The sequence below is a fragment of the Mauremys reevesii genome, linkage group 7 (assembly GCF_016161935.1).
Source record: "Mauremys reevesii isolate NIE-2019 linkage group 7, ASM1616193v1, whole genome shotgun sequence".
NCBI lineage: Eukaryota > Metazoa > Chordata > Testudines > Geoemydidae > Mauremys > Mauremys reevesii.
The window spans coordinates 101,481,983-101,498,588 of record NC_052629.1 but is presented as its reverse complement, the minus strand read 5'-3'; the positions used below and the strand labels follow the sequence as shown (position 1 = coordinate 101,498,588).

General features: G+C 42.9%; 1 protein-coding gene across 4 annotated transcripts in view; it reads left to right on the top strand.

Moving 5' to 3' along the window:
• Positions 1-16,606, top strand: part of ARHGEF3 (Rho guanine nucleotide exchange factor 3) — a 267,112-nt gene that overhangs the window by 17,863 nt on the left and 232,643 nt on the right. For 3 of the 4 annotated variants that reach the window (XM_039546934.1, XM_039546928.1, XM_039546935.1), the window contains exon 2: positions 6,785-6,880. In XM_039546934.1, coding sequence (XP_039402868.1) covers positions 6,785-6,880 — 96 coding nt within the window. Of the gene's footprint in view, positions 1-1,886; positions 2,024-6,784; positions 6,881-16,606 lie in introns of those variants that run through there. The other variant, XM_039546929.1, reaches the window with a different exon arrangement.

Genomic DNA, 16,606 nt, shown 5'->3' with positions numbered 1-16,606 from the left:
ATAGTCAGGTATACAGTCTAGGAAAGATTGAGATTCTTTTTGCAGTGCCACTAACCTATTTCAAATGCAAACCAATACACTTGGGCTGTGGGGAGAGAGAGAGAAGCAGGATTCTTCCCAAAAAACCCCCACACATGGGCAAGAAAGAAACTCCTGCTTCTGGTGTAGTGTTGCCACTTTCCTAATGGGTGGTAACCGGACTCCTGAGGCTGCTGCTCTGCCTCTTCCTCCCAGATCAAAATAACTGGACATCAGGGCTTGTTAAATAGCACCTGGACTGTCTGGTGAAAACTGCATGGGTGGCACCCTATTCTGGTGCTATGATAGACTGCAGGTGTTATTTTTGACTTCAAGTGCACATCAGTAGTATACTTGCAGGTGTGAAGCTTCCTTGCAAGTTTAAATGAGAAATATATACAAATCTGGAGAAACAATAATTTTTTTTTGTAACACTCTAGTTGCACAATACTATAGAGATTAACCTGCCATGCTGATCAACAATGTCACTTTGAGGAATGAGATTGCAATGCTCTTATATTCCATGAGAAAACAAAATACCACGATGTAAGAAAATTGCCTTCTTACATGCTAGTGTTTTGTGTGTAAATGTGTATATACAGGGTGAAGAATATTTGCTTTTGTTTGGGATTAGGATTGTGCAAAACTTGATGATATAGTAATTGCATAACTGTGTCCTATTCATTAATGTAGAGCATGAATTTAGTTTTCATTTCTTGAAGCTGAACTGTGGCGCTCAAATGAATGAATTGCTAGTGCAAAGATATAATCAAATATATAAATTTAATGTGCTGTACTATGTTATGTTTCATGGCATACACACGGAGAAGTTAGATAAAAACATAAAATATTCCTGCTAGAAGGCTGCAGTGTGACACTGCTTTATTTCTTAGAGTTCAGAATGATAACACAGAAGAACTCCAAAAGAGAGAGAGAAAGCAGCTTCCTAAAACAGAAAGGCACATTTCACCCCACTATACTTTAGGCTGGTTGCCTCCAAACTGCCTGTATCTATTCTGATTGTATACTTTCCTATAGAACCCCCTTCCCTGTAAGCAAGTCCAGGATATCCCTAAGTAATTAAAGTGATAGCTCCACAATTTTTAACACAGATTTCTGTACACCACCCACTAGGATTCCTACACCATACACTAGCTGCCATAAGGTTCAATGCACAAAATGAGGGTGAGGAACAGGTTACCCCTTGGGTTGAGTCTTTTAAATTAATATTCATTGACTGACTGGCAAATAGCTCCAGATAATTAGGAAGAGGGTTGGTAGATTTATTTTTTCCCTCTTCAGGCTTTAGCATGCACAGTACAGTATCTGTGCTTTATACTTCAAGTTCAAACAAGAGTTGGACATGGATATTGGGACACTTGTGGGTAGCCTGTTTTTCGTGCTGGACTATTCTTATAGTGTTTCTTGAATTAATTTGTAAGATGTTATCACTGGAAAACTATTTCTGATGATAATGTCTGTATTTCAATCTTGTAACACAATATTGTGTTACATCTGTGAACAAAATCTTGCGTTAGTGGTTTTATCTTTAATTCTGTATAGGTCACTTAAACATATACTGTATCTTTTGATGGTATATACATTTTCTCTGAACAACAGCACAGGTTAAAATTGTATGTTAGAATTTAGTCCCGGTCTAAGACACACATGCTGAAGCAATTCTAAGAGTTTTGTGCTCACTGAGTCACTTCAAGGAAAAACATTTCATAGGTTTTGATTTGACCAAAATTTGAATGTTTAGGTTTAACTGTTCTGAAAACATTTCATTTAGAATTTGCTTAGCAAAACATTACACCGCATTTTCCTATTGTGTCATATTTCCTTAAGAGTTCTATAGTTCTGGCCCTTCTCTCCTCTGGCCTGGGCTCCCTGGAGGATATCTACCTTGAGACGACATTTTCTCTGACAGAGCTGTGTGGTACATCATGGGAGACGTGACTTTGGGAGCATTATGGGAGATGTAGTCCAGTGAGGAGAAAATGAGGTGTGTCAGACTCCCAAACTACAACTCCCATAAGGGAATGCATCACAATGGGAAAACACCGTTGAAGATTGAAATGAGTCAAAATGAAGGGTTTCGGGTCATTTCAACAAACCAAAACCAGACATTTTGATTGTGGGAATGTCAACATTTTAATTTTTTTTTAAATTTCCATTCAGCAGAAAGATTTGAAATTTCAACTTTTCATCCCAATTTGGGGGAAAAAAAACAAATGTTGGAATTTCCTATGGGGATTTTGCCCAGCTCTAGTAAAATGAGCAGATGAGAACTTGTGAATAAATACATCAACTTTTTGGGCAAGTGGTGGGTGTGTGCAAATCAAAGCTATCTCTAAGTATTAATTAACTTGTGTATTTCTGTCTTTAGCCAATATTTAAGTGAGCTCAGCTGGAATAATTATGCAAAGAATTGGACATAAACATTAATTTTCCTTCAAGGAGCATCCTGTAGGTGCTCCACTTCAGGTGAATGTGCATCCCTGCTCCTTCAATCAGAGAGGTTTCAGCAGCAGTGCTCATCTGTGTCGCACTATCCTAGAGATGCACTATCTCTATCTCATGCTGTTGTCAGTGCCTATCTAGCACTTGCAACCCGACCTCCCCCTCAGTTCCTTCTCAACTGTCCTTGGCCTGAGACAGAGCTCCCAGCAGTGCGAAAACAGATACTATTCTTTGAGCGTAGAAGAGTTTCTTCTTAGAATACTTTTTAATAGATTAGATACGGTTACTTACCCTTTCTTTCCCCGTTAATTTTCAGTTTAAATTTTTTTTTCTTTTTATACCTCTATTTCTACCCATTAGAATAGTTACTGTTCACCTATATGGTTGAACTGCCGTAGTTTCAGTATGCCTGGTTCACCAGGCTTCAAATGTTGCCATTCCTGCCAGGAGGCGATCCTGGTGTCGGACGGACAATCTCAACATGTCCGCTGCTTAGGTGAGATACAGACACCTCGGAAGTGCTCTCACTGCAGTAACCTAAAGACTCAAGCCTGAAAGGACAGAGATTTGCATCTCAAACTTATTCTCCTGGAGAAGTCTCTGTGCCCGGCATCTGATCCCGGCCAGCGGACCTCTGGACAAAGATCTCCAGAGACATCATCGTCTCCACACAAGAAGGCTCATTCCTCCAAAAAAGGCTCTGAGGAAAAGAGCATAAACTTCTCCACTGAAAGACCCAGCAAAAAAAAAGAAGCGGTCTTCAGGTCATTCCCTACCCTCGGTACTGACCACACCGTGACTGAGTACATACAAGGCACCAGGATCCTCCAGTACCACATGTACCACAACGACCACTGACCCCAAGTGGACAGACTCAGAGTTGAGAGGCAAACAAATGCCCTCCTCCTCTGCTATGGCACTGATGGAGCCGGACGTGGCACTGAAGTACTCCCCACAGCCTATGGTGCCACCACCTGTTCCAGTAGCGCAGAGCACTCAGAGGTCGGCACTGACACCCATGCCTGCAGCAGCATTGTTGGCACTGACCACTTTTTGGTGCCAAAACTACTTTCACCACACGATTTCCTACATGTCTCTTCAACGCCGCAGTCTTCGCTCTTCGATACCTATGTCTCTCTGGCCGTACAGTGTTATCCTCTCTCTCTCTCTCTCTCTCTCTCTCTCTCTCTCTCTCTCTCTCTCTCTCTCTCACACACACACTCACAGACACACACACACAGCTCTGAAGCCCCTTCCATCCATTGAGGGGCACTGCTCAACAGTCACCTGAAGTGGACCATCCACAGGGACATTCCTCGAAGAAGAGAAGGTTACTCATCCTGTACAGTAACTGAGGTTCTTCGAGATGGGTGGCCCTGTGGGTGCTCCACTACCCTTTCTCCTCCCATCTACTTCAGAGTTAAATTTCTGGACTCTGTGGTAGAGAAGGAACTGAGAGGGGGGGTCGGGGCATGTCTGCGCTGGATAGGCACTGACAACGGTGAGAGACGGAGATAGCACATGCATGACTCGGACAAGCACGGCTGCTGAAACTCTCTGATTGAAAGCATGGGGGCGTGCATTCACCTGAAGTGTAGCACCCACAGGGACACCCACCTCAAAAAATAATTGTTCTTTCAGCCCTCAAAGAGGCTAGTCTTATTGTCTTCCCTTTACAATAAGGGCCCCTTCTGGGTCTCTCAGTAAAAGAAATAGGGTTAAAAAATGGCCTCTCCAGAGATTCTACCCCTTTCTACCACATGGGCCTGAAGGATCAGCATTTCCCTGGGAGGCCCCAACCTGGGATATCCCTAGGGTTCCCTTGATGAGATAGCAAGGTGAGGGAGCTGAACCTGTAGGTCCCTTACTGTATTCTCCAGTGCTGGCAGTGTCCATTGCCCTCCAACCACATCCAAAGAAGAGGCAGAGTGCAAGGAGGTGGCTAAGCTCTACAGCAGGAATGGGCAAACCTTTTGGCCCAAGAGCCACATCTGGGTATGGAAATTGTATGGTGGGCCATGAATGCTCACAAAATTAGGGGTTAGGGGGTGATGACTCCAGCTGGGAGTGCGGGCTCTGGGGTGGGGTTGGGGTGCAGGAGGGTGCTCCAGGCTGGGACCGAGGGGTTTGGAGAGCAGGAGGGGGATTAGGGCTGGGGCTGAGGCAGGGGGTGAGGCCCAGGAGGGGATTAGGGGTGCAGGCTTTGGGGAGCGCTTACCTCAAGCAGCTCCCAGAAGCAGTGGCATGTTCCCCCTCCGGCTCCAATGTGGAGGCACAGCCAGGCGTCTCTGCGCGCTGCCCCATCGACAGGTGCCACCCCTGCAGTTCCCATTGGTCGTGGTTCCTGGCTAATGGGAGCTGCGGGGGGCAGCACTTGGGGTGGGGGCAGCGTGCAGAATCCCCTGGCTACCCCAATGTGTAGGAGCCAGAGGGGGGGACATGCCCCACTGCGTGCAGCTCCCGGAAGCAGCAGCAAGTCTCTAACCTCGCTCCCTGGCTGGAGCGGGGCAAGCCCTGGGCCCTGCTGCCTGGCGGGAACACGAGGCCAGATTAAAATGTCTGGAGGGCTGCATCTGGCCCTCAGGCCATAGTTTACCCACCCCTGCTCTACAGTCAGGAGCGCAGCTGCTGGTGCAAGCTATAGGGCAAAGGCCCAATTTTCTATCCAGCATATCTACCATTCTGGCATTCTTCCCCAAATGGAGATGGAGAAGGTGGAACAGCTTACCCCTGAAGCCAGCTATTCCATTCCTGCCTTCTTGGGGAAGTGTGTGTGTGTGTGTGTGTGTAATATCTATCCATCCATCCATCTATCTATAGAAGACTGGGCTTGTGTGTGTGACTACACTCTGCCTACAGTGCCAGCAGAGCTCCCCAGTAAGACACATCAGTAAGGAGAGGGGCAGGTGAAGCAGGAGACACAGACCTTTCCCTTTGCTTTTGGCTTTCTTGTCCTTGCTCACTCCCTGAAGCTTGCAGGTGCAGTGGATACTAGGAAGGGGAAAAGTAGGTGAGTTGACAATGTCTCCAAAAGGAAAATGCAACCCTGGGACACAACTGGGAATGAGATAGTTACACTATAGTGCCCCAGTTGTTAGTCAGACATTTGAAATAAAGTTTGAAATTTTCCTCATTAAAGCTCTGTGGCAAGGAGTTTAGCTGAGCTGCCTGCTGCTGTGTAGACAGATAATACTACTGGAGGAAACTTCTGGGGATGGGCCATTTCCGTGCTGCCAGTGACTGTCAGGTCTGGTTCTGCTTCAAGCTGGTGGAAGTACCCATTGTAATGGATCTCTGGACCCTTTTATTTGAAGAAAGGAAAAACATTGTTTACCAGAAATTTTCCTAGCTTCTGGTGTCTTGCATTCTGGTTGTTTTAATTCATTACTCTGCAGAAGACACTGATCTATGTCATATTGCTGATATAAATACTCTGAGTCTGAGAAATCTGTAGGTTGATTCTGATGAAATCCAGAGCTTGCTCAATACAAACAGGGTGATTCTGATGGCTGAAAATATCTGGTATTATTTGTTTGACTATTAACAAAACAAACAAAAGAAACCCCAAAAGCAACCTTTGCAGAGAAGTTTCACATCACTACTGTGGATCGTATTTCATGATGCAATTAACTTACTCAATTTTGGGAGCCTTGGTTTATACCTCTAATTAGCATGTGAAAAGTACAGACTTGGAGCAGATTAGGCCATGTGTACCTTTCAAAAATGTTACAGTATGGAAACTATTACTGCCAGTACTTGAATATGTTTATGTTGTTTTATAGAATGACTTCTGGCCTCATTCCTGAATGTGGCACTTTATCAATTTGGGGCTGAAATCTGACCTTAAAAGTGATATAATTTAGTGAAGAAGATCCTCTACATTTTTAAACATTTAAAAAGTAAATGGATCCACCATTTTTCTGAGGCTCATCCTAAAGTAATATGTTAGCTTCAACTGCCGCTCTGCAGGAACATAACTAACATGCATAGCTCTGTGCATAATCCTGCTGACGTGAACTGTGCTGGCACACATTCAAAGAAGTAAACAAAAGGCAATCAGTGTTGGCTTCTGCAGAACTAGCAACTCTGAACAACAATGGCTAAATCCTGTTCAATTTATTCATTGAAGTAGTCCCACCGATTAACTTGGAGATTACTCGAGTGAGGCAGGCAGAAATTGGTCTTAAAATGCTTGTCCAAAGTTTGATCTACTCTGTTTCTCTTGTATATATTTGCAAGTACATGAATTTATGCACCTGTATTTTTTTTAATTACTTAATATTTTTTATTTATTTATTTTTAGAAAAAAGATGAATGCCAGTAGCCCAGCACGCATAATGAGCAACCCTCCAATAATAAACCAGTGTGCCCGAGGAGGAATGGAGGAAAAAAAAGTTTGGTAAGTAAACGACCTTTAATTTTAATCTTTCAAGAGGTTAATAAACAATGACAGAAGTAATTTAAAAAATAATTAACAAGTACCGTGATGTTTTCCTCTCTCTCTAGTGTCTAACAATAAATCATGAAAAGGAGGGAAGGGTTTTATTTATTTTTATTTTATAGTGCAGGACTGGGTGTCTCATGGGTTTGGTAATGGAAGAGATAAGGTGAAATCCTGGCCTAACTGAAGTCATTGGCCAAAATCCCCGACTCCAATAGGGCTAAGATTTCACACATGGAATCTTTCAACTTTGTCATAAACTTTAAATCCCACCCACATTGGTGGTAATGGAGAACTGAGCCACTTCACAGGTGACAGATATTCTGTGAAACAAGTCTGTGGTCTCACTGTAGTTTCTAGTGGGCTGGTACAGTAGAAGCCATTTAAAAAGTCAACATTTTCCAAAACTTACCAAAGAAATGTCTATTCTAAGTATAGGAGAAAACTGGTAACATCAATTAAGTGTTTACAAATGCTTACATTTTAATTAGAGCTGGGTGAATTTTTTGGACAAAACTTTTCTGGCTAAACTAGGCTGATTTGGGTCAACTGAAATATGTAAGAAATTTGGGTCAAATTGGCTGAATTGTTTCAGTTAGGAAAGGGAAGATCTGAACAAAATTGAAATGTTTTCCTTTTTTAACCTATTCAGAATGAAATGTTTCAATATTTCTATTTGAAACATCTTTTTATACTGCATTTTACTTAAATCTTTTTTTAAAAAAAAGGTTGAAATGAATAAAACATACTGTTACAAATTAAACATTTTTTTTCATTTTGGGTCATCATGAAGCTATTATTATTATTTTGGTTTGGTTTGTTGACTGAACCAAAACAAATCAGTCATTTAAACAGCACTAACTGTAATGATGACCAAGGTTGCTTCATCAGTAAAACCACCATTGCATCTTACATTGCTTTTAGCACACTTATTGGCATTTACACCAGAGGGGCCAGTTCTGAATGAGCATTGAGACTGAAACTCTCCACTTGATCATACAGCGTTTATTCCAGCTCCACTGAAGACAATGGGGGAGTCATTCTGTTGACTTCCCTTCCCTGTTATGTGCACACATTTATCTCACTGTTGGACTCCTGATTGAGCTAGGATATGCTGATGTTGCTAATTCATCATGAAGAAAAACAGAATAAACTCATGCCAGGAACATGTAACCTGCCTGCCAAGAGGACTAACTCACATCTAGCTTGTATGTAGAGAAGTATGGTTTCACGTATTATACTATTGAAACAAAAAATAATAGCAAACCATGTTGTATCCCCAACTGGACCTTTGTCAAGGAGTTAGTGTTGACTAATAATATTTATTTCAATAAAATAAATATGTAAGAATCTTCTGTAAAATTAATTTAGCAGCCTGGATTGGTGTGGCTAAGATTCACCTCCTTTCCCTGTCCTCATTCTTGGAACACCCTCAAAACCATAGATGAAACTTCAAATTGTGTTGTGTGTATGTAACTTTTTTTTTTTTAACCCACAGGGGAAACATTGAAACGATGCTGTTAATAGCTCATTGTTTCTGGTCACTTTTTTGTTTTGTTTTATCATGCTCCCAGTATTTGGGAACACCCTAACTATGTCCTTTCCCTTTTATTACAGAGATGAAGTAGGTGAGGTAATATCTTTTCTTGGATCAACTTGTGTTGGTGAAAGAGACAAGCTTTTGAGCTACACCAAGCTCTTCTTCAGGTCCTGATCTTATCTCTTTCACCAACACAAGTTGGCATAGGAGCCGACTCCATGGATGCTCTGGGGCTGGAGCACCCTCTGGGGCTGGAGCACCCACAGGAAAAAAATCTTGGGTGTTGAGCACCTGCCAGCAGCCCCCAAATCAGCTCCCCCCCAGTACCTCCCGCTGGCGGGCCCCACAGATCAGTGCCCATGCCTCCTGCCCGCTGCTATCAGCTGTTTCATGATGTTCAGGAGGCTCGGGCGGGGAGCGGGGAGGAGCGAGGACACGGCGCGCTTGGGGGAGTGGGTGGAACTGGGTGGGAAGAGGCAGGGTGGAGCGGGGGGTGGGAAGATGTAGATCGGGGATGGGAAGAAGCAGGGCGGGTCCTTGGGGGAGGGGTGCAGTGGGGGCAGGGTCTGGGGTGGGGCCTTGGGGCAAGGAATGGGGCATGGGCAGAGCCGGGTGTCGAGCACCCCCCGGCATGTTGGAAAGTTGGCGCCTGTGCAAGTTGGTCCAATAACAGATATTATTTCACCCACCTTGTCTCTCTAATATCCTGAGACCAACATGGCTACAACAACACTACAAACAGCTTTCTCTTTTATGGCTGTCTGCTTTTCCCTTAGTCTTGCAGAACCATATAATCTCTATACCTTTACCTCACCCTGTCTTATCAAGTGTTAATGACTATCTTCACTATCTGCTGCTATTTATTTGTAATTTACCACAGGGATGTGTGGAAAAGTAATGGATGTTACCAGTTAGTCTTATCTTACTGATATCTGGCCTTTTAAAATCCTCTGATTTATTGCCTGTCTATTCTTACGCATGATTTCTGCCATATGTGGTACAATTCTGCCATAGTTGCTAATATTTTTAGTTCTTCTCATCCTCCATTCAGTCTCCTTATCAAATCATCTGGGGCTCACAAGCAACTAGTCTCCCAGGGGCTGTAGTCCTGTGTGTGCATTTTTAAATTTTAGACTTCTTAAAAATAAAAATCTTAATTATCAGGCGATGAAACAGAAATCTCCTTTTGTATAGTTGTAAAAATACCTCTCAGGATTTGGGATGGGATAAAAATTCAGAATTCCAGATGTTTATCTGAAGCAATGGAGATCTGCGCAGAACCCATCTTCTCCCAACAGGTTTTCCTTTTCATTGCTTATAGTAATCATTATGGCCTAATCTTGAAAGGTGCCAGGTGCCACTGAAGTCTAGGAAGCGAGGGATATTCAGCACTTTACAGGATCAGGCTGATACATATTAGATCTTTATATCCAAATGTAAGTTTCTATTGGTGCTAGTGTGTTTTGCCCTCACTCAGACTCATCAGTGGACATTTGGGTGTAAGGATATACACTCTCTAGAACAGGGGTGGGCAAACTTTTTGGCCTGAGGGCCACATCGGGAAATAGAAATAGTATGGTGGACCATGAATGCTCACAAAATTGGGGTTGGGGGGCGGGAAGGGGTGAGGGCTCTGGTTGGGGGTGCGGGCTCTGGGGTTGGGCTGGGGATAAGGAGTTTGTGGTGTAGGAGGGTACTCTGGGCTAGGACTGAGGGATTTGGAGGGCAGGAGGGGGATCGGGGCTGGGGCAGGGGTGTGGGAAGAGGTGCAGGTTCTGGCTGGGGATGTGGACTCTTGGGTGGGGATGGGGATGAGAGGTTTGGGGTGCAGGAGGGTGCTCCAGGTTGGGATTGAGGGGTTTGGAGAGCGAGATGGGGATCAGGGCTGGGGCAGTGGGTTGGGGCGTGGGGAGAGGCTCAGGGGTACAGGCTCTGAGTGGTACTTACCTCAAGCAGCTCCCGGAAGCAGTGGCATGTCCCTTTTCTGGCTCCTATGCGGAGGCACGGCCAGGCGGCTCTGTGCGCTGCCCCATCCACAGGCAGCACCCTTGCAGTTCCCATTGGAGTGCCAGAGGGGGCCACTGGAGCGCATAGGAGCCGGGGTGGTGTGGCCCCTGACCCTGCTCCCTGGCTGGAGCAGCCCGCAACTCAGCGCCCTGGCTAGAGCACTGGAGCAGCTCCCCATCCAGCACCGCGGCCAGAGTGCTGGAGTGGGGCCGAGCCGCATGGTGCAGCCCCCAACCCAGCGCCCCGGCCATAGTGGGGCCGAGCCACATGGTGCAGCCCCTGGCCCAGCACCCCAGCCAGCAAGCCGGAGCAGGGTCAAGCCGCATGGGGTGGCCCCCGCCCCAGCCGGAGCACCAGAGCTGGGCAAGCTCCAGACCCCACTCCTCAGTGGGAGCTCGCGGGACGTAGTTTGCTCACCCCTGCTCTAGAAACACTGCACACAGATAGTAACTAGTCTAAAGTGTCCTAAGTTAGAATCTCACTTCTTTTAAAGTCTCAGTCTGCTGTGAGTAAAGAATGTTACAGCTTGTGGAGTGCTAATTAGGGACAATAGTAACTTGACTGATCTGCATTGGCACTAAAGTGCCTATTACTGGAGGATGGATGAATGAACAATTCCAGTAGTGAAGGACACATTGTGACTTAACTCTTGCCGGGGCAGTGGAACATTCTGTTGTAAGGCTTGTCATATCCTTTTCTCTTTAAGTACCCTGCCCTCGCTTTTCTAGTTAGTGTATCTATTAGATAAGTCAATGTAACTATGACAATTTACACGTGCTGAGAATGTGGCCTTTAAAGTGATGAAAAAAGCTCAGATGTGGCCCATGTCTTTTTAACTTGTATTTCAAACTACATACTGTAACATTTATGTTTGGTGATTTTTTTTTACTTTAGAAAACAAACATCTGTTAGAATTTGCCCTCTGCCTGCTATGTGTCTCCTTACTTTGCACATCTGATTTGAGAAGTTGAATGATTCATTGATGCATCCAATATCTTAGATGTAATGAACAAAACAGAGTGGCTGAATTCTTTATTTTATTATCTGAAACCTGTTTGGAACTTGGAGAGGAGATTAAAGATAAAGGGGAAGAGTTGGTATGGGGGTGTGGCTGTTTGTTTGTTTTTTTTGTTTAGCTCTTGAGGCTTTTTTGGCAGGGTAGGGACAGAGGATTAGTATAGGTGATCAAACATTGCATTTTACTTTGTCCTTATATATATAAAATATGTCTGATTCCAGAAATGTGTGTGTTCTGTTTCAATTCTCAGTTTGGCTCTGTTATAGTGGATTCTGTTTTTCATCATGGCAATATGTGGTTGTTACAGAGTGCTGATGTTAACGGTATTTGGAAAGTATAATATGAAATGCACGGTGTAACTGTGTTAATTATGCAGGTTAGGGTAAAAGTCACCTTAGTGCAGAGGAGCTGAGGAAGATCTTATCTTCCACTTAAGGCATACTTATGCTACACTTGAAGGGTTTAAGTATTGCATCAGTCCTTGTTCCCTCCTGTATGGGCTGAATAATTTGGTGATTTCACTCTGGATCAGTATAGAAAATAACATTTTTTTTCTAAAAAAGATGTATTTTACATAATGCCTAGATACAAAAACAAAAGTAGTAAAATATCACTAGATGGATCAGTTACTGAAATGTGGTATATTGACCAAGAACAGACTGATTAGATATGTTTAATATCAGGAACATTATTTTATATAGCTAGTGCTTGTCAGGACCGTCCCTGTCGCATTATACTCTTCTGAAGTTTTCTCAAGTGGTGTAACAGATAATTTTGGTGATCTTCTATGTGTTGTGTTGGCTGTTTTTGTTCAGTGAATGCACATTGCATCTGTATCATTGTAAAGTGCAGACTTGTCCTAAACCCCTCCCACTCCAACCCCCCCACTGTGACTACATTTATAAATAGGGCCCTACCAAATTCACGGCCATGTAAAATGCGTCACAGACCATGAAATCTGGTCTTTAGTGTGCTTTTACACTATTCTATACAGATTTCATGGGGGAGACCAGCATTTCTCAAATTGGGGGTCCTGACCCAAAAAGGAGTTGCAGGGGGGTCGCAAGGTTATTTTAGGGGGATCGTGGTATTGCCACCCTTACTTCCACACTGCCTTCAGAGTCGGGTGGCCAGAGAATGGCAGCTGTTGGTGGGGCACTGAGCTCTGAAGGTGGTGCTCTGTCAGCAGCAACGCAGAAGTAAGGGTGGCAATACCATACCATACCACCCTTACTTCTACACTGCTGCTGGCAGCAGCTCTGCATTCAGAGCTGTGTCCATACCATACCAAACCATACCATGCCATTCTTACTTCTGCACTGCTGCATTCAGAGCTGGGCTCCCTGCCAGCAGCTGCTGCTCTCCAGCTGCCCAGCTCTGAAGGCAGCACCACTGCCAGCAGCAGCGCAGAAGTAAGGTAGCAGTACTGCAACCCCTCCTTACAATAACCTTGCAACCTCCCCCGCCAACTCCTTTTTGCATCAGGATCCCTACAATTACAATACCATGACATTTCAGATTTAAATAGCTGGAATCATGAAATTTATGAGTTTTAAAATCCCATGATCAAAATGGACTGTGAATTTGGTAGGGCCACATTTATAGTTTATAAAGTGTTTAGTAAATGATTTAATTTTTTTTAACCAATTGATGTAGACTGTTTTGAATACAAAAGATCACTAGTTGCTTATAACTATATATATATATATATATATATATAATATACACACACACACACCTTATGTTGATGGATTTATAACCACCTATAATACATACTACTCATGGATGAAACGTGTATAAGGTTCAACCTTTTTTTTTTCTTCTAGCCAATAGTTTAGAGTAGTAACTGGTCACATGATTCTGTTTTTGCCAATCAAAAACTTGAAGTGGTGCGTGGGTAAGGGAAACACTTTATTTCAATCCATCAGCAGAGAGATTCATTATGATCTTTTCTACACTAGGTATTTTGCTAACAGTTCCCCACCACTGCTAATATCAGTTCCACTCTGTCAGTGATAGCAATGTTGGGAGCGCTAGCATAGATGGGTATCCATGCAGTTGCCAACAGTTTAACCACTTTGTTGTCCAACAACTCAAGTGGTTGCCTGGTGCCCTACTTTCTCTAGAGCTAGTACCAGTCTAGCTGAACTGGTGGTAACAATGTTGAGGAAACTTCTGGAAAACAAACCACACACAAAGGTATAGGCAAAGGAAATTTGCGGTGATTGAAAATAGTGGTACATTCTGTCATTTATTTGCTGGAGGTTTTTATTTTATTTTGTTTGTTTATATTTGTTAATTAATAAATTGTTTAGCTATGAAGCGAGCTAGTACATTTATTTACTTCTCATTTTTCTGTCCATGTAATTCATACTAAAAGGATATCCTAGATTTAGGAAAGATTAATAACCCTTGGGAAAAGTAACATCAACTCTATCAACATAACCTGCATTGTTGGTGGTTAACTTCCCTACTTAGTGTATTGGGATTCATTTGAATGATCAGGGCGTTATGTAATATTTTCTGTTGGACCATTTACTGTGGTATAACCATTTTGATCTGTCATTGTAAAATATTGCACAGAAAATGTACCACTTGGTTCTATACAGCACTGTACAAAATGTTGTTAATCTGATAACTTCTTGGGATTTTTTTTTAAATGGGTGGAGACATTATGAGTTATATAATTTTGACTGTTGGCTCAATCTGAGAGGAAAGTTCTTCCAGGCAAAACAAGTTTACTAGTTGACCTAAACAGCTTTTTTCAGTGAATGATGCCAAGACTCTGATTGAATTTGGTTGAGCCAGTGAATTGGATGGGGAAAGGCAGATCTCACTGAGGCTCTCTTATCTAATTTTAAAGACAGTAAACATATGTTCATGGTTTTCATAAATATAATAATGTGGTCTTTAAAATTCAGAGCTTCCTTATGCCACTAACCTCAGATAATGAGATCTGTGCCATCAATGCCAACACCTCCATCAATTTGAATATTAGACACAAGAAAAAACTGCAGTTGTGAAATATTTGTGGGTTCTTAATTTCAGTGACTTTTTTGCTTCATTCTGAGAATTTGGAGTTATAATTACAAAAATTAAGTGTCTTTTCTTTTGTTGGGAAGATTAAAAAATCAGAGTAAACTGAAGTTCCCTGTCAATCAGCCCAGTCTTGCAGAAAACGGTTTTCAAATGAAAAAATGTAGCACCAAATATAGGAACTCTTCTTCTTCACCCCAGCTCATCTAAGCACAATTTGCATCAGTTTCTGTTAGATTTAACTAAATCTATTTTGTAAATAATCTATGCATGGATATACTTAAATCTGTTTACAATGGGTTTATATTAGAATATCATTTCAGCCTAGTTCTAACTGTGGGTTAAATACTGTGGGCAACATTCACTTTGATAAACAGAGCTTGCGAAGGGGAGAGGAGCACAGCTTGCTTGTTGCATCATGCTGCTTTTACTGTAAAGGCACATAAATGTCTGTCTGCTTCTTCCCTCTGCTGACCCTGGATCTGACCTTGGGATGTAGCTGGGAGGAAACAGTGGCAGGGCCACCACTACCCCACCCCTGTCCAAAAAGTTATCTTTGGAATACTTCTGAAGTTCTCTTTTCATGTAAAGGCGTGGATAATATGCCCAGTATGGGAGTAGTAGCTGCTGAAATAGGAAAGCCACACCCTACCATGTGATTAGTAGCACTGACACAAACCTACAGTCTCCCAGTTGCTGATCTCTCCCTTGCCCTCACTTCCCCTGCTATTCTCTAGACTCAGCACCTTGCTTTAATCCGCATTCTTGTTCTCCAATATCTATCAGCCCATCAATATTTCAATACGAATATCTATCAGTCCCACTCCCTTTACTGCAGCCAACACCTGTGAGGGGTCTGACTGGCTCCCCATCTCTCTTCAAGCTGTAATTGGTTGGTTCTCATCTTCCATCTCCCTTCTCGGCATCTGCATTCTCTTCCTGCCCCCAGGAGGACTACAATTTCCCCTAACACATCTGAACTGTCATTGCAACCTCTCAACATTCAGCACTTGTTCCTGTTCACTTTCCTTTTGCAGCAGATGTGATCCATATATGGTAGAGCTCTTGGGTTCCACTTGCATATTTCAAGTGGGCAGAAAATGCTCAGTCAGAAAGGAATATGCAGGGAAAAAACCCTCTTTGTTTGCTTCTCCGTGTGGAGTTTTACTCCCTTGCCTCATGATAAAAGTGGGTCCTTGGTAAGAGAACCATTTTGCCCTGTAACAGGCTAGAAGCAGTTCGGAGACCCTGGCTTCCACCAGTATAAAATTCAATCACAGAATTACTGGTAGAAAACCCAATCCAATCCAATTCCAACAACAGTGGAAAAACTAGTTACTAGAAAGTTGCTATAGGTATAGGTTGAAGTTAAAGAAGCTTTTCTCTACCTACTATTAAACTTTTTGGGTGTCCACCCAGACATTAATTTCTTGTTTATGCTTGATGATTTTCTACCTTCTCAAAATCTTGAGCTACTAGAGGCTCTTGGTGCATAAGAACAACAAGTGCTGGTTGCAAAGGGACTTAATTTACTGCAAAGTATATGTGGATTATATATAATTTTTACAGTGTACTTCATACATTTAATGGGCCTGATGCTGTGTTGTCCTACTCCTTGTGTAGTCATCTACAGAAGAACAAATTAGATGTCATGTCTCTGCTGTGGGTCAGTTCCCCAATACCACTAGCCTCGGGCAACATAAGCACTGCCTTCCAGGCCTCCGGAGGCCTTACTTTCTCTTTACACGTAAAAGATAGGCAGAGTTCAAATCCGAGCATCCCCTGGAGTTTTCAGCCCCTGTTCCACTGGACACTCACGCAGTTCACAGCTCTGCTGCTTTCAAAGGAATAGTACAGAACAGCTTACCAGGTACACCTTAGAATCAGCACTTTGCTCAGTACACAGCACTTAGATATGTTTATAGTAAAAGCAAGAAGAAGTTTATTTAATAAAGAACAGACATTTGAGAAGAAGCAAGTAGAATTAATGGAAACAATTGGTTACATATAAAATAAAATCATAACATGCTTTCTAGAGCCTTAATTTACTTAACTAGTTATTGTCACAAAAGCTTACCCAAAA